Consider the following 25924-nt stretch of genomic DNA (forward strand, 5'->3'; position numbering starts at 1 on the left):
CACCCATATTTCTAATTCTGTCTGACTATTTAATTTTGAGATTAAATATACGTTTCTGTAGATGTATTATCTATTTTTAAACCGGTTATACCCTTAGATTGAACTGATTATTTTCTTCTTCCCGATTATGTCGAAAGTGGATTTACCATATTTATTTCCTGTAGTCTTTACATTGTAATATATAAATTAACGTTACAATATGTAAATTTACATAGTTGTAATTACTAATCAAATTTTTTATTCAATCGTCTTTGCGTGGATTGACGAAATAATAGTATCAAATATTTGCAAGTTATTCCACATCGACGAAATGAATTATAAATTCGATTATCTTCAAGGAAGGAATCAAGACATCAATATACGCGAATATATTTCAATAAAAACAAACTATAAAAGCGAATTAAAAGGGTTTACCCGGTTGGAACGATGAGTAACGGTGATCAACGGTATCTTATCACCGGTTTTGTTATCAAAAGCACTCGGCTCGATACAGAAAAACTGATTTCAGTTCTCAGTGTGAGGTTCTACCGGTACTGATCACGCAAGAAATCATGAATTACCGATTTTTCGTTATTTTTATTTTCACCTTTGCGACCGTTGAGTGCCAAAACATTGCCAATAATGCAAACGCAAATAATAAGGATGCAGCTACGGACGTTGAAACTACCAATCTGGAGGAGGAAATATATAAACCTGAACTTCCACATTTGTGCACCGTATGCAATTGTACAGGTAATTTCAAATCGACTAAATGCGAAGTTGTGCCTATTAGTCTATTAAGGACCAAGCAACAATTTATCGTAATGTTATAAGTAATTACATGTTTTTAAGTTTCATAAAATTGTAGAATCTACAATTCTGCGAAATCAACATCTTCTGGCAAAAATAATGGCGGAAAAGAATGTTAAGTGAATCCTTGGAATTTCCTTCCTTTAGTAATAGCGTTAAAAAACAGAATTTGATAATGAACGAATACGATAATTAGTCGTAGGTCCTTAATAAACTAAAACACCGTGTACGCAGATCATTATATAACGTATTAAGTTTATTTTTGTTAATTTTCTAATTTCGAAGTTATTTGAATAGAAGGCAGTATTTTACCATTGCATGATGTATAATACTAAGATCTGCTAAATCCAAAGATATAAGCCTTTTAAAAATTTTAACCGGTAGATCTACCAAGTTTCAAATGACAGACCGACAGTAGAATCAATATTTTATAAATGTTCAAGAAATGTTAAAGGAAAGATAGAAAGTGAGGAATAGAAATTTATAAACGAATTAATGTTTTTCTATCAGATCATATCATAGATTGTGATAACAGAAATTTGACCCACCACTTCGAGGGCGAACAATGGTCCAATAAAACCATAAAAATAGCGTCGTTCAAAGGGAATTTATTGGTTCACGTGAAACCATTCCCAAAAATAGAAATTAGGAAACTGTCGCTGCAGAAGAACGAAATCATGAAAATCGATCCTCGAGCCTTTAAGGAGATAATTAATCTTACCGAGTTAGATCTGAGTCATAATCAACTTACGACGGAAAACTTAAAACCTGGCGTGTTTGAGGTAATATTTACGTGCTAGTTAAGCACATTTTAAGTAATAGAAATATATACTCATAATCATCATGAAACATTAGTCCTTGAAGAATCTTATAACGTGTCACGATAAATCAATAGTAATCGATTAATTACTTATCATCGGTGGTTACATCCATTTATATTCTTTTCATCTGATTAGTATTATGGATATTAAATACATTAACTGAAATGTAACTTCGATAGAATTAAATTATAAATTTCAATTTCCAATTAATATTTAAAACATATTGCATTTGATAATATAGATTACCTTTTCCAAAACGGTACTACCATTCCTGAAATTCCTGAAACAAGCTTTGATTTAATCATTTCTCATATACTTCTAAAAATTTAATGATCTCTATGTCTTGATACATACAGGGCAAATTTTCATCAGATGCTTACGAACCATTGGAGAAACTAGTGGTCTTAAACTTGGCTCATAACATGCTTCATTCGTTGCATCAAGATCTTTTCGAGCACATAGAAAGTCTGAAGGTGTTGAACCTTTCCTGGAATCTGTTCTCGAGAATCGACGAACGTACGTCCATTGCGATCAGCTCTCTTCCGCATCTGGAAGAGTTAGACTTGAGTTACTGTGGCCTAAAGACACTTTCGGACGTTCATTTCTACTCGTCTAGGTAAATATCTCAGTTCCTCGATACTATTGCAAACTATCAGGCAAACATTGATACAATAACGGAAACTGATTCGATAGAACGTATTACACTGATAACAAACTCTAGATATCGCATTCTACAAATTATTATACAGCAAAGCTCGATAACGTACAATATCGTCTATGAAATTACGCGAACTGTGTTAAATATTTCATGGACTGGTCTACTTTTTATTTTCCATTCATTTTTCATTTTTCTACCAGAATATTCACTATATGAGTTATTGAGTGTAAAAATGGAATAATTCCAATATTCGAGAAATTATTCAAATGTTTGAAACGTTCCACCAAAATGTTTGAATTAATTGCCTGATATACTGTTGTCTTTCAATTCAAAAAAGTTAAGTCAAAGCGTTCTATGTATTTCTTTTCTCATTTTTCTTGGTATTCTTTTACTTTTCAGGTACAGTTATATCACTTTGTTATGCTCTCTAGGTTTCATTTGGAAAAAGGATAGATTTTTTCACCTTTGTAAATTCATTTCATAAACTTACATTGAGAAAATTTGGTTTAGTCCAATTTTGTTCTCGATAATTTGCCTCGTATAAACAAAGTCTCATAAATTTAAAAGATTCTGAAAGCGAATAAAAATATGAAAGGTGGGAAGAAAAAGATTAACAGCCTAGTTAGATGATATGCTCGTGTTCTAAGTGATTACCTTCGAACGATGTTTGCATCTTATATCGATTTAATTATTATTCTCATCGATCTTATTAATAAACCGGCTTACATAAAGCTCCATCTGAAATTACTTGCTGCGCGAATACTTTTTCTTTTACGCACACTGTTATACGTCAATAAGTACGGATAATACGTTGGAATGTAAAAATACACGTCTACGTACTAATTTACTTAATTCAATAAACCATTCTATTATTTAATATACCCATTTTACTGTACGGAATTAAGAACAGTGAAGTAGGTATATTAAATAGCAGAATGGTTTATTGAATCAAAGCCAGTAGCCGATATGTATTTTTGCATTCCAACGTGTTATCCGTTATATATCGACGTACAGAGTGAGCATGAAAAAATGAAAAAAAAGAAGATATTTGTGCAGCAAGTAATTTTAGAAGGAGCTTTATATAATTTGCCTTATTAATAAAATTCCGTGATACAAAGATATATAAGTGCATACTTGTGTAAATGATTGGAATACATTTGATGTAGAGGAAGCTCAGATATACAGGAACATCTCTTAATTGGCTGAAATAGCCGCGTTAATAATTTAATTAAAAATAAAATTCATAAAAAGTGAGAAACGAGATACAATCATTATTTGATACATGTATAGCATACATATAACGTAAACAAAAGAGTAAACAATTTTCAATAGTCCTTAAAAATTCCAGTATATTCAGATACATTGTTACGAACAGAAATAGTATTTTATGGACGAGAGGACAATAACCATTTATGCATGTAATCAATTTACAGGATTCTAATATCTCATTCATTCCTGCTTGAACCTTACCAATTATTCCATATCGTTTCCCTCTCCTTTCCTTTCCTATTTTCTCTGTTTCTCTTCCTTCTTCCCTTATTATTTATCTTTTCCTTTTCTTCGTTCCATCCTTCTCTCTTATACTTTTTCGATAATTTAACAATTTATCTGTTTGATTCGTTCAACAGCGTGAAGCTATACAATTGAAAGAAAATTCTACAAAATATCAGTGTGCCAAATAATATTCCGTATTTTCTTTCCCCTCACTTCTGAATTTTCCTGGTATTTTCATAAAATATGACACATCTGAATTCTACGATTTATAAAAATATTATTAAAAATTGTATTAACGAACCGTCTTATACAAGGTTTACTCTGAAATTATTACTTATACGAATATCTCTTTTACACTTACTTTATTTATTTTTACCTTATTACCGTATTAAAAGTAAGATCATTATTATTTTCCTTGTCATATATGCTTTTATCATAGTGTCTTAACAAATTGTTTGATAGTATCTTCATGCACTGTATGACTTCACAATACGATAAGATACGTTCTACGTTTAAGTCTAATCAAATGGAACGCTAACTAATAATTAATTAATTAGGTCCCTTAGGAAGCTTAACTTAAGCGGAAATCTACTTACATCTGCCCCGAAAGCTCTCGAGGAAACAACGATGCTCGAGGTGCTTTACCTGGACGAAAATCCAATTCAAATTATCAATTACTTACACCCGTTTCCACTTATTCCAAAACTGAAGGAGTTAAGCCTCTGTTGCATGCCTCATTTGACGATCGTTGGACCATATGCCTTTCCAGGCTTGACGTCTCTCGAGCATCTTCGTATAAAAAACTGTCCAAAACTGGAATCGATCGATGATTACGCTCTTGCCACGAAGGTAACTTCATTCAGAAATAGCTGTTATAACTGTTAATTTAACGTATTGTTCTATTAATTAGTTAATTTTAATTTAAATCGCATTAGCTTAATTTTTATTAATTTCATCTCTTGCTATATTAATTTCATCTTCCTTCCTCGACTTAATTCTGATACAATCCGTGATCGAGAAAGATATTTATTGATGTTCTATTTCCTTTTCATCATTTTTATTTATTTATTCGTTCGCTTGTTCGTCCGTTTCCCTTCAGATAGAATAAGAACGGTTATTACGTTCCAAATTATTATTATAAATTATTGTAGAATAACTCTGAGGCACCTGTGTGGCCGCCACTAAAGCAACTCGATTTATCGGATAACGCCCTGCGATATTTGCCTCAGCAATTGGTAGCAAGATGGGACTGGCTTGAAAAATTGGATCTGATGAACAACAAATGGAGCTGCGATTGCAATAATCAATATCTGGTAAGTTCTGGCAATCACGAAACGCACAATCCACTTCTATTTGTATCGCGTACTTTCCATCGAACCAATCGATCGTTCCTTCGATGCCAATTGAAGATCAGAGGTGAAAAATCTGTTACGTGTAGCATTGTTGACTTTTAGCGTCACTGTCGGATTAAACAGGAGAATGTTAATATAACGTGTCATTGAAAACGAAGATAATTAAGTCTAAAGATGTTGCCAATCTTTTAAATATAGTCGTTTACGCAAGCAAAAAGTATAATTATTATTAAGGAAAGCGGCATTTTGAACATGTTCAGAGGAACGAAGAAACGTATGTTTGACTTGAAAGGCAAGCATCAAAATAATTCCGGCAATACGAGAAGTAAGAAATAAAAAGATGTGACTTAACGCGTTCTTCTGCTGGTAGCCTTCAATTTACAGATCGATCTAGTCGAACTTTCCTCTTTCTGAAATATCTCTTCTATCGCTGTTTCTTAGCCGAGTATCTCGTATGAAATATTCTCTCTGTTAAACTGAATTCCAATGAAACTATACATAATAATGAAAAGTGTATTTTTTTGTTGATTCTGGAAACCCAATGCGGGAACACAGTAGCCTTTGTTGCATGTTTGGTTTTGTTTGAGGAAAAACTGCGTGACCGTGATGATTGAAATTATATTAAACTACTTGGGTTTTCGAATTTCGTATTAAACACTGTAACTATTGGAAAATAGAAAAGTGGAATGTAAGATATTACGAGTTTGCAAAAATATTTTACAAGATATGGAAGGCACAGAATTTCATATGGAAAATAGTAAAAATGAATAATCTAAGATGAAGCATTGAAAATAATAAATATAAAATAGAATAATACGATAGAAATGATAAAATTGTAAGATGGAAATCGTACAAATGCAACAATATTAATTTCTTCTTTCTAGATTGGCACGATGCTGCCAAAATACGGGAAGAAACTCATGGGAGACGAACTGGATTCACTCACCTGTGCTTTCCCGCCGGAACACGCTGGCAAGAACTTGTCTTCGTTATCCCATCGAAACTTGCGTTGCTTGGACTTAAACAGTGCAAGACCGGAAAGGGACGCGATGATCCTCATCGGCGTATTGGTCGGTCTATTGCTCGCCATTCCAGTCTGCCTGACGATTTTCGTTTTCTGGCGTCGCGGCTTCTTCTTCTGCGGCAATCAAGGACCCGCCACCTTCTCACGAGCTTTCTACAAGAGAGCCACGGACGACGATGAATTCTAAGAACTTTCTCCTATCGATGAATCTTCGATCTCGTTAGCAAAAAGAGGCGAATAAAATGACCAGACTGAAAAGCATGTTTATGCAAATTTGTATCTTTGTAAATGGGGTTTCATTTGGCAAACATTTTAACGAGTACAAATTTTATTCTCCATTGTCGACTTATCTTTTCACGTGGAATCGACAACGATCACTGAGATCCCCTGTATAATTTCTGGCATTGCCATAATTTCGTACAAATGTGTAAACATCACGCAGTTTAATAACAATTCAGCCGACCGCTGCGTCTTGCTTACGAGATAAGCTACAGTGGAAGTTGTAGGAAAAATAGCGTAAGCGTGTACTGTGAATCATTTGCCAGATATGGGCGATCGTACGTCTCTTTATTAAGTGTTTGTGATAAAACACGAAGTAAAAACGATAAGGTGATAGATACGACAGTCTGATAAGATAGTATCAAACTTATACGTTATATATAGTAAGAGTGTGGAACAGGAATGTTAAATATTTTATAGCAATTCACAGTCTTTTCGACGATATTAATTTATGTTGATCATGATTCATAAGCTATCGTGGATAATCTGTTCGTATGTATACATGTATTTAATCATCCAACGATGTACGTGTTTTGTAATAAAAATGTATATTGTAATAAAATATTGGTACGAAGATCGTTTTGGAATTATTGTTGTGGTAAAATCGCGTTTGCAAGAGATCGACAGTTCTTTGGAAGAATTAGACGAGAAACAATTAAGCGATCGTTTCACACATCCGTTTGCGAAAACTTACATGCCATAATTGACTTTCAAATATGCGTGTAATTACCGTCTGGATGATGAGCGATTACGAGTACATTATTTTTATCCTGACGAATCTCCAAGCGGTTCGTTTACGCTATTCTTAACTATCTGCACTGCGCTCAATGGTCTGGATTCTTATTAGCACGAAGAATATATCGAATATATTAGATATAACTCGGCTTTGTCTCACATTATTCCGTAGAGATTTCGCATATCGATCAAAAAGGCACGAAAGCTAACGAACAATTCCTAGGAATATTGGTCGACATGTGGCGCAAAAATTAGCAAAGTAAGAAGGAGATATTACTCCTTCGATCTTTATATTTATACGTTTCAACGTTTCTACCTTATTATATCTCCATTTTCCATACTTCTACGTTCCTACTCTTTAAACTTCTTCTTTAAAATCCCCCATACATCACCAGACTTTACGTTACTCTAAAGCATTACATGCGCGCAAACATATTTCTATGTTCCTAGTATCTAAGTTGTATTCTTACATATTACACGTTCTTGCTTCCTCCCATTCCTACGAAGCTTCTCCATCGATTATAATTAAAAATCACAGCCTGCGAAAAATCACTTCAGGATTCTCAAAGTACGTTAGCCATCGTGCCACCACAGTTGCAAAATCGTTCAACTTTATTTGCCTTGTTCGATATGCAGCACAAAGAGACCAGTTATAGACTATTGTACGTAGCTGGAGCTGTTTGGTAAAACGCACGTGCAACTACGCAATCGTCTGTAAAACCTGAGCCGATGTATCCATCCCTGACATTAGAGCGAGACTGTCTCTATTTAGGCGACGGCGGAAGGGGAAGTGGCGCGTGCCGGCATTTAGACGGGGTTGCTTCCGCGATTATTGGGTAAATTAACATCCCGGTAATTGTGTTACCGACGAGTATCCATTCATCCGTTCCGTCGATCCCTCGACGGTCCGCAATACGGCGTAGCCGGCCCTCGACGTCGATACCAAAGCCGAAAATCCCGTCCGCAAGCTTAGCGCTGTCGAAACTAGCCCCCTGTTCCCCCTGATGTTCCGGAAACTGTTCGCAAAGTCCACCGCCGTGCTCTAAACATACCCTCTCGGGACTTGTTACACGAGAAATCACCAGCCTTCGCGGCATCATTTAGATACTAAACGACTGTGACTATCACGCATCGTTTGATGCATCTGATGGTTAGTGGCGAGACCTATTTTGGGCGTTGGAGGTAGGAAAGGATGGTCCTGTGTTTTTCTCCTTCGTGGGGATCACAAGGTGTTACAAATACTGAACATGTTTCCTCGGGTTAAGAAAAAGTCTTGATAGACGGCAAAATTACATCTTGGTTACCTATGAAAAGATGGAAAAGTGCATAGATATAAATTTTTGGAATTTTAACTTGGGCCACTATGATTCTCAGCTTGTCATATGGATGTACATGTGTATACGGTGTGTATGAAAATATAGGGAATAGAAATATGAAACTGTGGAAGTATGGAAAATAAAGATAACAGTATGTAAGAATGCAAGAATATAGAAATATGAAAAGACATAAATACCTATAGAAGATAGGAATGTATAAATATGAGTACAAGTATGGAAAATAGAAAGAAGAAAGGGACGCAGATTGAGAATTCGTTAAACACTATGAAATCTTCTTCTCAGTAGGTGCAATTAGCGGTTGCATAGGACGTCTCGTCGTAAAAATTGCGTTAGCATCTACGACGTGATGCCATAATAATTCCATTGATCGAGAGCCTACGCTAAGCTACAGAGGATCATACACACAGATATACACGAACACCTATCTATTTTGGACGTACATCGTAAGTATCTACATCCTGCGTCGTGTACACATCGTCCAACGAGTAAATCTAATTTTGATCCGCCTGCTCCTCCTGATCCGCATTCTCCATCCTTTCAAGATTCGATACAGATGTATTGCCTTGCGAAAAGCTTTTATATACTTCAACGCAGACGGAGGATCAATACTTATGAGAAAGAAGTAAAAAAGGAGAAGAGATAAAAAAAAACAGACAGAGAAAAGGAGAGAAAAAGAGAGAGAGAAAGAACGTGATGAAATGCGAATAACAATAGACAAACGAAATGCACCGCCTTCTTCAAAGAAGGTTTTATTAGATCTTCGTGAAAAAGAATATGAAGCTACTATATTATCACGTTACCTTCGTTCTTCTAATTTATAATTTCACTAACAAAATACTACTTCGATATAGCAGAAGAACTCGAAATACAACATTTCCTCACGTTCCTTTCATATACAACCATAGGTTCTGTGAAAAACAAAATTTCATGCCGAGAGGAAAAACAAATATGACCAATAGCGTAGAAAATAAACCTCTGCAACGTAAAGAAATACCTTAAAATTCATCTGAAATTCTCCACCAGCCATCTTCGGAACAAAGGACGATCGGCGGATCCTCGGAGGGAATGCTTCAAAAAGAAAGAGCAATAAAAACCAGCGAAAAAAATGTAAAGGAAAGAAAAAGATAAAGGCGAAAGAAATACAATTTAAGCGGTAGGAAAAGCTACCTCAAAGGTACACGCGTGAACACCGTTATCGTGGAGTGGATGTGAATGCACAACGACGACATGGGGAACCACGAATACAGAACATCTCGTTCCTCCACCTCCACCTCCACGGTTTCCTCCTCCCTTTCTCTTTCCGATCCGGCACCAAGGGGGTTGCTCCGGCGAGCACAAGGGTGAGAGAGAACCGCGTCGGTGGCTAGGAAATCCTATGACGAAACAGCATCGTGTCCATGGTAACGGCGCCGATGGTACCGCCCCGCGTTCGCCACGGGGCCAACCGTGAGGGCGAGTGGCGTCGCGACGCCGGCCAATAACAACGTGACTCGAGCCCCGCGATATCCGCTTCCCAAGCTTTACTTTTCTTGACCAGTTAGAGCGGCTGAGGGTGGAGATGATCGCGCGCGCGGGGGGTTGAATCGCCTTGAATCGCGCACCGATACTCCCTAAACGTCGACGAAGAACGACGCGACGCCGCCACGATCCGCGAGTTCTTCCTTTCTACAGCTGCTTGCCTTCGATTCCCCTTTCAATTCAATTAGAATTTTCCGCTGCAAGCCGCCCGTGCAACGCGCCAAAACGATTCTCGCCTGCCACAGTGGGTTGTCTGTATATTTTTGTTTCTCTAGTTTCTTTAGTGCAGTAGTGCAGTTTGCGCGAGATCCAACACGTTTGGTGGTTCCAACACGCGAACCGGGACAGTGTACGTGTCCATTTTTTCGAGAGTTTGCAGTCTCTGAAACCAGTTTCTGCAGCTTAGTGCTTGGTGAACGTGATGATCAGGATTTTTGGTGAACTTTGGGCAAACATCGGCTCGATGGCGGTGATCGTTGGAATATTTACCGTGGATTGAACTGGACTAATTATCTGCTGACATTGATCGCAAGACTGCATTTAGGAAGAGGAGTACAGAGTGTAGAGCCGTAGAGCAATCGAAGACGTTTATATCTGTTGTCAGATAGATGTTGATATATACTGCGGATTGAACTGGATGTTGAGGAGTAATTGGTCGATGAGTTGGTTACAATGTCGCCTGCACTTCTGCAAGATATAGGGTGTAGAGTTATTGAAGACGTTCATGTCGGTCATCTGATAAATGACATCTTATTGTGCAGTTGTAAGATGTAGAGTAATTAAGGGCACTTACACCGGTGAATGGAATGTTTCTATGCGGATTTCTGAAATGAGTGCGCACAAGGAAGTTTGTTCAATTCGAAGTGATCTCGCGTCTTCCTAAACGCCAAGTCCACATCTTATGGATTAATCGTATGCTTGTAAACGTTAAACGAACCAAAGAAAAGATTCGATTTACCGATGAAGTTACCGAAAGAAGATACCAGGGCTTTTCGAATGGTCAAGATCTTTAACGTTGAATTGCCACTCACCGATCGTCAAAGCGATGAAAGCAAACTAATAAAGTGAGGAAAAAATACGAACACTTAGTTAGAGTTAAAAACTTAGATGAATGAAATCAAGCTTAACGGTATTAAACTTACAGGATTGATATATATAACTTTTTAAAGAAAACTTCGTCAACTATGTAACAAACAAGCAACTTTCAATACAAATAATCGAAGTTCGATAGCTGAAAAGTTGCTCATTTTGGTAAAAATGCAGTCCACTTGTCAGCAACAACAGGCCCAGCCAGGTCAGAATGGAACTTCCGCGAGCAGAACATCGTTTTTGATAGAAGACATCCTGAGTCGTGGAACCGCTCCACCGCATTCTCATCATCAACTTCATCATCAGCACCTGACGTCCAGTCACGGAGTACAACATCAGCAATACCAGCAATTCGCCAGTTTATTACCTGGTTATCCTTCTGCACCGCCTACGGCAACCTTCTTCCTGGGACCACTTTTTGGTAACACGGCGATGGGGGTTGGCGTGGTACCGGGAGTTACTGAACTTGCGGCCTTGAAGCATTGCCGTCGACGAAAGGCACGAACAGTGAGTGAAACCACTTGTAATCCTTATCTTTTGCCTCTTTCACTGGTGGTCGTTTGCATGATTCACTTGTCTCGATACGAAGATAAAAATATCGAAACGTTACTGTTATGGAGATTTGCTTCTTAATTTCTTCATTTTCTTTTAATTACTGAAAACATACAAATGCGCTTTTCACGAAATCGATATTGATCCTCGTTGAAATAAGAATGATTATGATTATAGATTTATTTTCGTCCTAGTGTTTTCATTATAATTGGCAATTCTAACGTTAAAATATCGAATCATACTCGTAACGCTGATCGTAGTTCCAATTCAGCGACGAAGTTTACTTTCAACTGTGACTTGAACTATTAAAAATTTAGATTAAACTAATTTTAGTTTAAACATTAACTAGATTAAATTTTACGACATTTTGCATCCGACATGGTGTTACAACAGTGGATAGTTACATCTTAAATTAACTTCGTTTAAATAACTACTAAGAAAATGGCAAAGCAAGGGTTTGAAGCATTCTGCGTATGTTTCTTATGTTTAGCCAAGATCTTCCATAGTAAATTACGCAACTTTGCCCAATATTTAATTTGCCCAATAGAGAAACCAAAACTATTTAGAAATAAGTGTAAGCTTGTTTGAAGTGGTTTGTTACGCTAAGAAAATTCCATTGTCCGACCACCTAAATTCTATCTTTGCTCGTTTTCACAGTTGCGATATTCTACCTTCAGCTTCCTACTAGTATGCTACTAACGAAATTCTATATGAACTTGGTATGACAAGATTAAATGACAACGGTTAACAACGTTCATGGAAATGTCAAGGAAAATAATTTAATCGTCGAAACAATATCGATCAATCGTGCAAGTAATTTTATCAGGCAAAACAAAATTACTAAAAACGCTATTGTCGACATAAAAGTTCGTACAGACTAGCAAGAAATCGTTTGTGTCGTATTTAGGTGTTCAGTGATCAACAATTAGCGGGTTTGGAAGCTAGATTCGAGGTGCAGAGGTACCTGAGTACACCAGAGAGGGTAGAGCTTGCGGCGGCTCTTCACCTCTCGGAGACCCAAGTGAAAACGTGGTTTCAAAATCGGCGGATGAAGCACAAGAAACAATTGAGGAAATTGAACACCAGCGCTGGAAGCAATGGCAACCAGAATTCTAATCAGCAATGCACCGGTCAATCCGTTTCCGTTACATCGCCTGCCGGTAAGCAAATCTCATATTCTTCCATCCTGATAATAAGGAAAGCTGGACTTCGATTTGCAGATTCAGGCTCGACACGCGTTACAAATAAAACAGCTAACGTGTACACACTTTTTTCAAGGATTTAACTTTCGCGTAATTACGTGTCTCTCGCCTGACAATTTCGCGAAAGATTGGTAGGTTTTGAGACCGTAATGGTATCAGCTGAAATTGAACGAAAATATCTATGTCTTTCCGCGTTTTTCTAAAAAAAAAAAAAAAAAAATGGAATTATTGACACTAGGAACGATTAACAGTTACGAGAGTTTATCGCAATCAGTATATCATACGTCTCGTCTGATATACGATCTTTCACTCGCGCTAGAAATGATTAAGAATTACGAGAACGTATCGTAACTAGTATATATCTTGTCTAACGTACAGTTTGTTTGCAAGTTATTTTTTGAAACGATTCGTGCAAGAATCATTTCAACGTTCGCGGAAAGAATTCTTATGAAATGAAATATGAATCATAGATCATGATTTTCGCTACTGGCGACGTATCTGAATCATCGTCTTCGTAATATCTTCACGGAATCTGTTTATAATTGTCCATACAATTCTTAAAATTTTTGTGCCACCAATATCGTTTTGTAAACTCGAATTCAAAGCGCCGTGTACGTATTCTACTCGTCAGCGACTTGCTACTTATGCGTTTGAACATCGAATCTTTATCTGAACTTTTACTTGAACACGTGAAAGTTCCAACGTCTTGGCCTCTGAACAACGAATTAAAAATACGTTCGACTTTTCTTAAAGCGAATGCAGGATTTTGTTTTCGTCATAAAATTATTACGGATCGAACGAGCTGCATATAGGAAAGTTGGGTAACAAATTGGAAAGGTAAAAAGACTTTGAGGATACAGGTGATCAGACAGGCGAAACGGGCGATCACGACTTCAGGGGAAAGTTATAGCTGATAAAATGGAAAGTTAGCGTCCTATTATAAACTCGATGACGCTTAAAATTTTCACGCATCGCGTAGCTAATGCAAGCGTTTAATTGCAATTGCTGGAACCCCCGTGCAGTTTCGTATCCGCCTAACAATGCGTAATTACCGCTAAACACATGTATCGACTTTTCGATAAACACGCGGCCGCTCGCGTTGCTTCGCATCAATTAGCTCGGATTAACAACACGATGTGTCCTACATAATCAATTGCTCATAAATCATATTTGGAATTCTGCGTCGATAGGAAAAAAAAAAAAGAAAGACACTCTACAAAAACTCGGAACAGGTCCGCGATATTCAATATCGTTCTTTAAAGTTAAAAAAAGGTCGGAAACGTATCGAAATGACTAAAGTTTTGTTAACATGATAATTCGTTTGCAATGCTCTTCCTTTTTTTCTTTCGGACAGTTTGCGTTATCGAATCCTGTTTTCTGATATAATTTCACGCATGCGAAGAAAAGGGAAATCCTAAGGATTTTTAAAGATATCCTTCTCGTAATCGTTCCTTCGTCAGAAATAACGATCATATTCGTCCGATTCAGAATCACCTTCATATTTCTGCTGTTTCAAGCGAATTCTCGTATTCTAATTGCGTAATCTAAAAGCTCATCTTTTTCGGAATATGCCTCGTGATGTTAGTTGGATTACTGATCAACGGTAACCAGACAATTTGGTCCCATTTTCTTCTTTAGAAAACGCTTCTATCATTCTCCTGATCTCGATATCAACTAAACGATTACCAGTCTTCGGATTTTTGTTCGTTTATGGGAAACTGCAAAAAAAAAAAAAAAAAAAAAACAGAAGCGTGAAATGCACGTAATACGCAAGAATATATATGGAAAGTATCAATACTCGTCGTTATGGCATTTATATAACAGATGAAGCAAATCACTGCTTCTGTCCTACTCTTTTAAAAATGTGAATTTCTACAAATATTCGCAACCTGATAATTACAGTAATCGTATTATTGTACGCTAAATTCGGATTCAAACTAAATATTTACCGAAGAGATAGGAAAGAGTAGGCGAGGAAAAAAGATGAAGAAGAAGTTAAAGTAACGAAATGTAGTTGGCGGACAGATAGAGAATTGTTAACGATTTCGCGCGCAGTAATTGGTCCCCGTCGTAGCCAGCAGAAAAGTAATAATCGTGGCTGAAAGTAGATGGTGGCTTGTGTATCGCAATTAAATCATTATTAGTATAAACTTCGTAATTGTGATTATCAATTTGCATTCGAGCGCGGGCAGCGCGTCGGAATTTCCGTGTACGTCAAATAGTTCCCTGTTATCATGCTAATGGACCATATAATGCAACCAAAATTCGGCTGGCAATAAATTACGCAACTTTAGTTAACTAACCAGACCATAACCGAGGTCGCAGTAACTATAATGATTAACTACCGTTGCATGGATAATGACCGCTTTTTGCCGTACAATTTCCCACAATTCCTATCCTCCGGTTTAGCCCTCTGTTATCCTTCCTCTAAATTCCGCTTCAACAGGCTTTCGTTCGCTCGATTATATTGTTTCCGTATTCTTTTATGAAGAAAATGCGAATAGCAAAGATGCAATAAGAGAGAGAGAGAGAGAGAGACTCGAAGGAAAATTTGTAGAGGAGGATGACACAATTTTTCATCCGAGAAAACTGTATACAGAAGATCGTTCAGACGATCAATATTATTGTCGATATTTAAGATTCTCAACATCGTATTGACGGTATATATCGATCGTCTGGAGGATCTCTTAGATGCGATAACGTTGAGAATTTTAAATATTGACAATAATATTGATCGTCTGAACGATCTTTAATAGAACAATATGCGCGTCTCTAAGTTTCTAAATATTGAAACAAATTCTCGTAGATAAATGATATTTAAGGATTAACACTAATCCTAGCAGGCCCTGTCAAATGACCGGTTACAACATTTAATTTAAAATCGTACTTTCATTGTTATGTCCTTCGTTCGTCTAACATTATGTAAATTCTTATATTAATTGATTAATCAGATAATATAAGAATGTACATAAAGTTAAAGGAACGAAAGAAATAACAATGAATATACAATTTTTAATTAAATTTTGAAACCGATCGTTTGACTGGGCCTGGTAGGATAGCATTGCTGTTAAATTGAATCGTCTTCGATTTTCGTAATATTCGCGTAAGATCGTACGATTTTTACATCGGATTTCAACGTCAAATTATACGACAGAATTATACAAGAAGTATTTTCATTCGTTGTTACTAATTTAATCTAAGTATCTTTGTTTATCAGGCGCTATCTGTTAGCATTTCACAATCAAAAAGTGTTACATCGCAGTAAACGAATAAATGTCGATATGTATTTCCTACTAGTTATCGCGACGATGATGTTGTAATGATATCGTAATATAATACAGGCTATCGTTTTTAGTTTTAAATCATAGTTACGACAAGTTGAGATATAAATGAACATGTAGATTTAGAGAGTAAGCAACAGAGTAGTAATATTTTTTGTTTCATTTTCAAATTTCGATTCTGATGTGTTGATTAAAAAAGAATTCATTTACATGCAAAGCTCTCTGTATCGCGTAAGTATTTATCACGTGAATTACAACACGGTAAACAACGTAGAAGACGAAACAACAGCGTCGTGCAAATAGATCGAGCAATAATTCCCGATAACTGTACCGCTTTGTGCACGCACAATGGTGCACGATCGACGCTGTTATAATGTAGTAAATGCCGTGATCTGGGAATAATTAAATCGGATTGCTCGCGTGAATTGATTTAAAGCTGTAACGTTCACGTTCGCGAACGAAAATACTGCTTTATTCCGCTTACTCCTTCTCGGAGGAACCTTTCCTCTAAATTACTTTAAAAAGATATAAAATTAATCCTAATGCTATTCTTAATACGCCATTCTAACCAGCTGTCTTCTTTATCTTCTTTTCGACTATCTTGATCATCAAACTTTCGCTGAGAAAACGGCACAGCGTACGATTAAAAATACATAAGAAAATATACATTCGAAAATTTGTACAATTTTCTGGATTCTAGAATTTTCATATATATTAGCTTGTCCGAAAAGTTTCTTGTGATTTACAGGGAAATAACAAATAAACAACATTTTTTGTTTTATATTATTTTATTGAATTATGTATGATCATGATAATGGAAGTAGAACAGAATGGATCGTACATAAATTAATAAAATAATATAAAACAAAAATGTTGTGCATCAATTATTTCCACATAAAACGATAGAAACTTCTCGGACAACCTAGTATATTACCGCAATTATACTGTATTTAAATACAATATAATGAGACAGTTGGAAAAATATAACGCAGTAAATTATTCAATTTCTCGTAATAGCAACATTCTATATAATGTAACATACAGTCTTTGATAAAAGAATGTTTAAAATTGATATGAATTTTACTAACTTTGAATGTCGATAACGATCATCTATTCTGTCGCATATATTATACTTCTTCATTGCTCTTATTAAATGTAACTTCATTTTGTACGATCATGACATCTTTCTATACTTCTTATTTTATAAACTTTCCCTTGTCCGACACTGTATATTACATATACGTATATACATATACAATATCAATGTATTATATCTTACATACGTTATATTAAACAATAAAACAGAAAATGTATGATACATCTATATCGTATTAAACACCATAAGGCGGTATATTTTTCCAACAACGCTGTATCTTCACGAAACGATCGCTCTCTGAACCGGGGATGCACGATTCGAACTCACCCCCGACCCCGTTGCGACTTACACCGCATCTACTCATAACCTTCGGCAAGTTGCTCGTCTCGGTAGCCAAGATGGCTTCGTTCGGTAGGAAGGGCTAACGAAGTTAGTAGACGTCTCCTTGGTAGCCAAGAAGAAGGGGGTTGTAAGGGGTGGAAAGCACGTAGAAGATGAGACCGCCTTGTCCTCGAGAGACTCCAACGGATACCGTCTAAGGAACCCAGTGCAGAGTTACGATACCCCACCATCAATTTCTCTCTCTCTCTCTCTCTCTCTCTATCTATCTACCTATCTATCTCTATCTATCTATCTATCTATCATTTTCTTATCGCATGTTTCTCTGTTGCTCCCAACTGAACGTCTTACGAACCTTGTTCTTACCTCTTGTCTTCTCGATTCGGTCTTCGAGAAAATTAGTCAATTATCGGCTAAGTGCTTGGCCAGACCTACATTCACGATTGCCCACGGCCGAGGGCTGCTGTCGAGGACCTTATAGTTGTGTACCGGCACATATCTGACCCAATTTGATCAGTCGATTTTCTGACCACTGAGATAAGAACCCGGGGTGGTAGCTTTTTAGAGGCATTTTCTCTGTCGGTTATGCTTCCTTTCGGTTTCGTTAGGGTTTCGTATAGCGTCTGGTGGTACGTTTGATTAGCTTCAAATTGTGGGAATTAGTGGCACGGGATTCGTATATTTTCTTCCTTTTTTCTTCTTCTTCTTTTTTTCTTTTTTTGGAGGTAAAGAAATTGGAAGATGACGAAGAGCCTTGCGTATTCGGAGATCTGAAATTAATAAGAATGCTTCTTTGAGATACGGAGACGTAGAATTCCTATATGAAATTCGGTTTGAAATTCATGATTTTATAGGCGTTTAGCGATTTCAATGAGAAATTTAATTTAAACTTGTCGATTCTGTTTGTAGAACTAGTAAATTCTACCGGACGAATACATATCTATAATTTCGATGTAGAACTCGCAGCGAATATCCTGCCTTACCGTGGTCAAATTCCTCTTGTTCTGAACTGTGTTTACTCTGTTTGCCGTCAATACGTTAACCACTCGTTAAAGTAGTAACCTTCGATTATTATGTTCATTTCTACAACTAAATGTCCTCATTCTACTTTTGTTTTCTTCAAGTAGAACGAAGATGAATTTGCATTAACGCCTTCTATGCGAATTTGTACAGGAAATATATAGAAGTGGAGGGATGTAGAAACAAAAAGACATAAAAATACAGAAGAAGCGGAGTATAGAGATTTTGACACCTAGACATGTAGAGATACGGAGACGTAGAGATCTACAAACCTAGGAATATAAAAATATAAAAATACATAGATCTAGGGATCTACAGACCTAGAAGTACAGAGATACATATTGAAATCTAGAGCCATTGAGACCTATAAATTTACAGATCTAGAAATATAGGAATACTGAACCACAGAATCCTAAAAATCTGTAGACCTAGAGATATATGTAGGAGCCTGGAGATCCAGGTATCTGTAGATCTAGAAATACAGACCTAGGAATCTATGGACTTACAAATATAAAAATATACAGACCTAGGAATCTATGGACTTACAAATATAAAAATGTACAGACCTAGCCTGCAGATACTTCTAGGTATTCATAAGCATAAAAATATAGAAATACAGAAACTTATAGAGACTAGAGGCTGTAGGTCCTAAGTTTCATGTTTATGGTGTAACACTAACTTAGATTTAAGATAATGAATCGTATCCAAAAACTACAATGTATGGATGGAGAAGTAAATATACAATATAGAGACTTAGGAATCCATCGACATAAAAATATAGAAATATAGAAACTTATAGAGACTAGGTCCTAGATTTTACGTTTATGGTGTAACACTAACTTGGATTTAAGATAATGAATCGTATCCAAAAATTACAATGTATGGATGGAGAAGTAAATATACAATATAGAGACTTAGGAATCCATAGACTTAAAACTATAGAAATATAGAAACTTACAGAGACTAGGTCCTAGATTTTACGTTTGTGGTGTAACACTAACTTGGATTTAAGATAATGAATCGTATCCAAAGACTACAATGTATGGATGGAGAAGTAAATATACAATATAGAGACTTAGGAATCCATCGACATAAAAATATAGAAATATAGAAACTTATAGAGACTAGGTCCTAGATTTTACGTTTATGGTGTAACACTAACTTGGATTTAAGATAATGAATCGTATCCAAAAACTACAATGTATGGATGAAGAAATAAATATACAATATAATATAGGGACTTAGGAATCCATAGACTTAAAACTATAGAAATATAGACACATAATCATATGACACAACATAATCACACAAAAACTCGTTAAAAGATCCCATAAACTTCCTACAGAAATAAGTAATGAGCTTGTTTGCGATGAAATTGTTTGCAGAACGACCGGTGGATTTCTCTCTGAGCGGCGGACGAGAATCACGGGCGAGCAGTGACGCGCCGGTAGACTCCGATGACGATGAAATCGACGTTCTAGGTGACGAGACGCCATCGCCAACGCGAACAGGCAATATTCACGTCTCTAGGCGTGCCGGCTCACCGACGAGTTTTCATCAGATCACGTATCGTCATTCGGTTAGCTTGTCTCATCAACCCCAACACGGACAAGCTATTCAACGCCAACATCGCTGAAACGAAACAGTACAAGGTTGATATTGCTCTTTCACACGGGAGAACGTTTAATCCGAGCTAGTAAATGCAGACATTGCATTCAAGAACGAGAAACCGAGTGATCGGTCTGAGAAATTGAAGGAAGATCTGAGCAGGGAGAACCGAGAGAAATCACATGGATTTTTCTAAACGCTGGAATCGTTTCTCTCAAGTGCAGTCAATCGGTTTAAACAACTATTGGGAAATCCTTCAGGAAATACGAAGATCCGCAGTGCGATTTCGAAAGAATTTCCTCAACGACATTCTCTATTAATTGTGAAATTTTATTTATCAGAGCGAAACGTTTTTACAGATTATTTTAGACAGTTTGAATATTTTCATTTAAGAAACGAGTCGCAGTTACGAGAAGAATTATCTTAAGGAATATAATATAAAAGAGGATAAATCGAAGTGACGAAGATTTGACGATTCTAAACCATCTAGATCTGACGATGGATGATAAAAGTAATACTGTCTCGCTTATAGAACAAAATTGTTAGAAGGAACTCTTCATTTTGAACCAGTGATTAATAGAACAATGTGAAAGAACGTGAAAGAAATACGAACGACACTTTCAGTGTTAAGAATGAATTTGTGATTGAAGGAATAGTGTACAATGAAATGGTGTAATATAAGAAGATCGAAAGACTCGAGACGATGTAGAAAGTGTAAACGACTTGTAAATGACTCTTTAGCGATTAGAGTCTGGTCGATCTCTCGCGACACTTTTTATAGCGAAATGCCATAATAAAGCTAGTCTGTTTCGAGTCACTTTTTATAGCGAAGTAGAAAGTTAGCTTGTGATTCAAGTTGGGATTAAAATGTCATGATGTAACGCGATGTATAATATCACTTCCTCCCTTTCCCCAGTTAGAAGTCCTTTTTATAGTTACAATTCGAATCAGTGTTACTTGTTTAAAGACGATCAAGCGTTGTCATTTGAATGAGTGTGATTTATTTAAAAAGAAAAGAGGGACGAAGGAAGAGAAAAATATAGAAAAGATTATATATTTTATTGACGTTTCAAAATGGAATTAAAACATCAATGTGGTACGACATACGACTTCTTCTCTTTCCTCGAAAAGGTTTTCTTATTCAAATATAATTTATTATCAGAGATAGAAAAAGGGATGCTGTCTAAAAATGGAAACGAAAAAGTTTGTACAGATTCATCGAGATTTCACGTTGAAATTCAGATATCGTTATTTTTCCTTCTCCTTGGCTAAATTTTCTTAAAGTTATATATTACAATTCGAATAATTTTTATTTATTTAAAATAAGCGTTATTTGTTTGGAAGAAGACAGAAGGAAAGAAGAGGAAATTCTGTCTCATAAAATCATGCAGTTTCTTTTTTAAAATTCTATATTTTTTTATTTAAAGTAAGCAAAGCAAAGAGTTAAAAAATAGACGGACTAATTTTCATATTAGATTTGGCGCGTTCCTACAGACGACAGATAAGTATCGTAATTGACATTTATAGGTTGTCGCGGGTCATGAACGACGAGGTCGCCTTTCGTGCAACATTATCATTCCGCTAATTGACAGCCTGACATTTTCTGCCTGTCGTTTGGGACATTTTCGAGGCTTAACGCACTCCACGAGCTAAAGAAGCAATTAATCTCGGCTTAATTCCGTGAATTAAACCATGAATCATGTTTCATCCCCCGACCGAGCTTCCTTATAAAACTCCTATACAAAATTAGACGCGTAAGCCGCGTTCAGTTGAATCTTTTTAACGATGTTCTGTTTAAAAGCAAAAGCTAAAAACCGGCTAAAAGCGAAAAAATAGAAGATAAGAAGAGAGCACTACAAAATTTTCAGAACCTTAAACACCCTTCAGAAGCGACGTACAATGAATTACCGATCCTAGAAATCTCAAAGCCAAAACCTTCCGCACAAATAATGAAAAGAAGAAGAAGAAGAAGAAAAAGAAGAAAAATTAAAAGAAGAGATGAACAAATTTTCAGAAGCTGAAAAGATTCTTCATCGGCAAACCACCGAGCTCAGAGATCCTGAAACTACAAACTCCGAAAACCAATGAACCAAAAACCGAAAAGGAAGATTAAAAAATGTCCACTTAATCGCGACATGACATCTCTTCGCGGAAGATACGTAAATCATCGATCCTAGAAAGTCTGATACCGAAATCCTGCGAAAGAATAAGTAATGAAAAACAAAAGGAAAAGAAAATTTTCCAGAATCTCCGAACACTGTGCACGGCAGACGTATAAATCCAGTAGATCCAGTAGATCGATGTCGAAATGGACGAGGGACAAATGCCAAGGACAAGGACTTTGCCACGACCGTCTTTTGCTACCTGTTGCCGAACGTTAGAGGTCGCGATCGTGTCTAGAAAGAAAGAAAAGGGGGATATCGCGAGCTGACAGTCCCGGAGCGTTTCCGGCTGAGCACGAAGGCATAGGCGGAGTCTGCGGAACACGTCGTGCTGCTCCCAGTTGGGGTGAATCCTAATACCCAGATAATGGGAAGTAATTGCGAGGGATCAGAGCCAGAGCGAGCAGAGTTACTCTCTCACTCTCTTTCTGTCTCTATCTCTCTCTCTCTCTCTCTCTCTCTCTCTCTCTCTGGATTCAGGAGCGTGTATAGAGAGAGGGTGGAGGTGTCGGCGTTCTCATCCCCTTGCGGCGCCGGAGATTCGTGGGGGTGGATGAAAAGGACGGTCCAACAGACGCGCACGCACACACATTGCCAAGCAGAGGGGTGAGAAGAGAGGTGAGAGAGGCAGAGACACGGAGGAACCAGAGGATGCGAGAGAGACAGAGACCTATAATCATATTACCCAGGCTAAATCACGCTGCATATTCTCAAATACGGATCTACGATGGATCATGGTGTTTTGTAACGGAAAAAACACTTGTGCAACGATATTCCGTTGATTGTTTGTACGTGGACGATGGAAGACGGTGTTTTGCTGGAGATCGCTCTTTTGGGAATGTTGAATTACTTCTTGGTATATATTTATGATATGGATTATGATTCTGAAAATTTTGTTATTGGCTGTATGAATTTTTCTTTTTCTTTTTTTTTTTTTTTTAGAAAATTTATTCCACTCTGTCGGTTCTTTTCGTTTTGCTTCGCTTAGTCGCTGTTGAATGATCGTCCAAGACCTTTGCACAGTATCGTAGGCTGGTTGGTTAAATAAGCCGATAATTCGAGGAGAAAGTTTGCTCCTTTGATACAATTAAAGCGTACTTGCTTGGAAGGTAAGTGGCATTTTAGAAATGTGAAACGGAGGCGAGAAATGTTTAGATAGGTTTTATAGGGTGATTGCATCTGTATCGAAAAAGAAGAAAATTCTCGGATGAAATTGTTATATAGAAGGGGAGACGTCACCTAATACCATTGATATCGTATCAGTATATAGCTTGGGTCTCTCTTACAAAATATGATATTTGTACGGCGAGAAATATTAGGTAAAAGAAAATACTTTTATCGATAACGTTATTTCTCATTCCTTTCCTTCGCCGCTTCATCGACACGTTCAGCAAGGGTCAAGCGTCAAAACCTTTCATCACACCTTCTCTTGACATACACCCTCGTTCAAGGTATGAAGAATACAGACACGTGTTGTATCACAGAAAATGTCTGAAAAATATTAAAGAACGATTAATGAATTTTACACATGTGATGTAATAAACAGTTAGTAAACAATTCGTTAAAATCTTACCTAGGACATGAAGTACCAATTCTTCTGAACATACTGTACGATATCAGATAGAAACACATTCATAAAGATTACTACTAGATTGCAGATTGTTTTGCGTTTATGGAAAATTTAAAGATGCAAAAATACATATTATACCCATAATACGCAAAAAGTATGTGAAATATTTAAATACTTGTCACAATGTGTATATATAATGAGTGAAGAAAATTTTTGCATATCATGAATATCCATAGTCTAATTATCACCGATATTATTCTAACCGATCAAGAGCTTAAAATAAGCTTTAACAACGATCAAATCTTCACAAAATCGTGTACCAACATCAGCTTCATTTCGACGCACTCTTTCGGCTTTGTCTACCTTAAACATTCGCATTCAACCTTGAACCGTGCGCACGCATAAACTATATTACAAAATATTTTCTTTGATGTCGAAACGGCAGATCTCAGGTTCGCGATATTGCTGGCTCTCGAATAAGCTTTGTCGTACGCCGAGCAACGGAACCACACAGGCAACAAGCAGAAGAGGAAAGGTAGGAAGAGAAAGCAACTATCTCGTAAACTAATGAGATCATGGCAGGCCATTTATGACGTTTAAATTCCGTTAAGACGTCTGTTATTACGGCACCGTAAATAAAGGGGGAAAATTCGCACCCCTTGCCGGGCAAAAGGGAGACAGGAATGCGGCGAAAATAATGAAATAAAGGACAATGAAATGGCAGGTACAATAGCCAATGGAGCAAGGCTAGGATGGATGAGAATGAACAAGGCGGCAAGTACAGAGAACCCCCGGTGATGCGGACAGGGTGGGCAGAGGAACGACGAGAGAGGCAGCGAGGGGATGAATGGGGGTTGGTAGCTGCGCGGACTAAATGCAGTGGGCGGGTTCCCATTACTTTCATTATTTTCCGTCATAGGGGTTCGGTACCGATATGCGCAGCACAGGATACTGCAGTCTGTAAAGCGCGAGGGTGGCTTCGAATAGACAGCTACCTGGCTGTGTCTTTCACCGTCTCTTCTTCTTTGTCTTTCTTTCTTTCCAAGTGTGTGTCACTCCTTGTTCATCTAAAACGGATAATAATCAAGTCAACCTTAATGTTAATCTTAACGTGTACTGTGTAGAGATGGTATACTTGAGAGGGGATTATATAGTGAAGTATACAACAGTAAAGAAAAACTATGGGTACGGTGGGTGCATTTTTTTATCAACTAAAGTACTGATGAGTACGTAAAAAAATAATCAAATACACCTATAGATTATATATACCTATATGGACCGAGATTATCGAAAATTGTACATTTCAATTGGAAACCAATTTTACAACTACAGTATCGCTTTCACTATTGATATAGTACAAGTTAGCATATGAGACAGCACTGGAATAAGAGGAATACTCTTGCACATCATCGGTGTTGTATGATATCTGTATATTTTTCTTCAACACGCTTGACTGTTTTTATAACCGTATTGAGTCTATTAGAAATAATAAATCAATGCCCACGTTTCATTTGAGAGCCAACTCATCAAGTCTACATAATACATTGCTTGACGCTTAAGATGGATGATGTCTGAATGACTTTATCCTGCAGATGTATGTATGTACTTAATATCTTAGGTACTGAGATTTGAGAAAAGTTTACTTAATGGGGAGACTTTATCGTCATAAAAAATTGTATATCTAGGAGTTATGGAATTATTGGAAGATTAGAGAAAATGTAGACGTGATTTTGGAAAAACTATGATCTATGGAAAATTGAGACGTTTACGTGTCTGTAAAATGAAATATGTACATATCTCGGTACCTAGTACTGTTGAATATGATTTCTTAATGAGTTCTACGCGATTAGTATTCTAATTGCCTGTGAATTATTGTATTACAAACCTATTCGTTCGGAAATTTATTTCTCTACTTGGAAAAATAGAATTTGCAGCGAACGGATTTAACGTAACGTTCTAACAAGTTTGAGACTTAACACGCAAAAACGTTTTCAAAAT

At 36.8% G+C, this 25924-nt stretch overlaps 2 protein-coding genes and 3 long non-coding RNA genes across 7 annotated transcripts; 2 read left to right on the plus strand and 3 right to left on the minus strand.

Moving 5' to 3' along the window:
* Nucleotides 1-489: 489 nt before the first annotated feature.
* On the plus strand, nt 490-6985 carry LOC139995787 (tsukushi). The gene is made up of 6 exons (XM_072019603.1): nt 490-732; nt 1300-1571; nt 1967-2226; nt 4320-4611; nt 4914-5075; nt 5999-6985. Exons 1-6 carry the CDS (start codon nt 552-554, stop codon nt 6323-6325), a joined length of 1494 nt encoding a protein of 497 aa, XP_071875704.1. The 5' UTR covers nt 490-551; the 3' UTR covers nt 6326-6985.
* On the minus strand, nt 5074-11560 carry LOC139995803 (uncharacterized). 3 transcript variants are annotated; one of them, XR_011802067.1, is made up of 8 exons: nt 11464-11560; nt 11150-11405; nt 10966-11063; nt 10801-10886; nt 9657-10694; nt 9484-9557; nt 5467-8456; nt 5074-5221 (listed from the first exon to the last, which is right to left on the minus strand). It is a non-coding gene; the product is annotated as an uncharacterized lncRNA (long non-coding RNA). The 3 variants fall into 3 exon arrangements; XR_011802068.1 differs by having other exon boundaries at nt 5467-9557; nt 9657-10389; nt 10497-10694; nt 11464-11547; XR_011802066.1 differs by having other exon boundaries at nt 5467-9557; nt 11464-11547.
* On the plus strand, nt 11265-21109 carry Bsh (brain-specific homeobox). The gene is made up of 3 exons (XM_072019615.1): nt 11265-11603; nt 12556-12808; nt 19972-21109. The coding sequence occupies exons 1-3, from the start codon at nt 11265-11267 to the stop codon at nt 20220-20222; spliced, it is 843 nt and encodes a 280-aa protein (XP_071875716.1). The 3' UTR covers nt 20223-21109.
* LOC139995805 (uncharacterized) lies at nt 16724-19450 on the minus strand. The gene is made up of 3 exons (XR_011802070.1): nt 19153-19450; nt 18550-19112; nt 16724-18336 (listed from the first exon to the last, which is right to left on the minus strand). It is a non-coding gene; the product is annotated as an uncharacterized lncRNA (long non-coding RNA).
* A 2159-nt stretch (nt 21110-23268) lies between the features above and the next one.
* Nucleotides 23269-25705, minus strand: LOC139995804 (uncharacterized). Its single transcript, XR_011802069.1, has 2 exons — nt 25196-25705; nt 23269-24993 (listed from the first exon to the last, which is right to left on the minus strand). It is a non-coding gene; the product is annotated as an uncharacterized lncRNA (long non-coding RNA).
* Between the last annotated feature and the right edge of the window lie 219 nt (nt 25706-25924).

The sequence above is a fragment of the Bombus fervidus genome, chromosome 16 (assembly GCF_041682495.2).
Source record: "Bombus fervidus isolate BK054 chromosome 16, iyBomFerv1, whole genome shotgun sequence".
NCBI lineage: Eukaryota > Metazoa > Arthropoda > Insecta > Hymenoptera > Apidae > Bombus > Bombus fervidus.

Coding starts and splice junctions, on each gene's coding strand:
- LOC139995787 (XM_072019603.1), top strand. CDS start 552: ATGAATTACCGATTTTTCGTTATTTTTATTTTCACCTTTGCGACCGTT. Junction 733..1,299: donor CACCGTATGCAATTGTACAG/GTAATTTCAAAT, acceptor TTTTTCTATCAG/ATCATATCATAGATTGTGAT. Junction 2,227..4,319: donor GTTCATTTCTACTCGTCTAG/GTAAATATCTCA, acceptor TTAATTAATTAG/GTCCCTTAGGAAGCTTAACT.
- Bsh (XM_072019615.1), top strand. CDS start 11,265: ATGCAGTCCACTTGTCAGCAACAACAGGCCCAGCCAGGTCAGAATGGA. Junction 11,604..12,555: donor GTCGACGAAAGGCACGAACA/GTGAGTGAAACC, acceptor TGTCGTATTTAG/GTGTTCAGTGATCAACAATT. Junction 12,809..19,971: donor TTCCGTTACATCGCCTGCCG/GTAAGCAAATCT, acceptor AATTGTTTGCAG/AACGACCGGTGGATTTCTCT.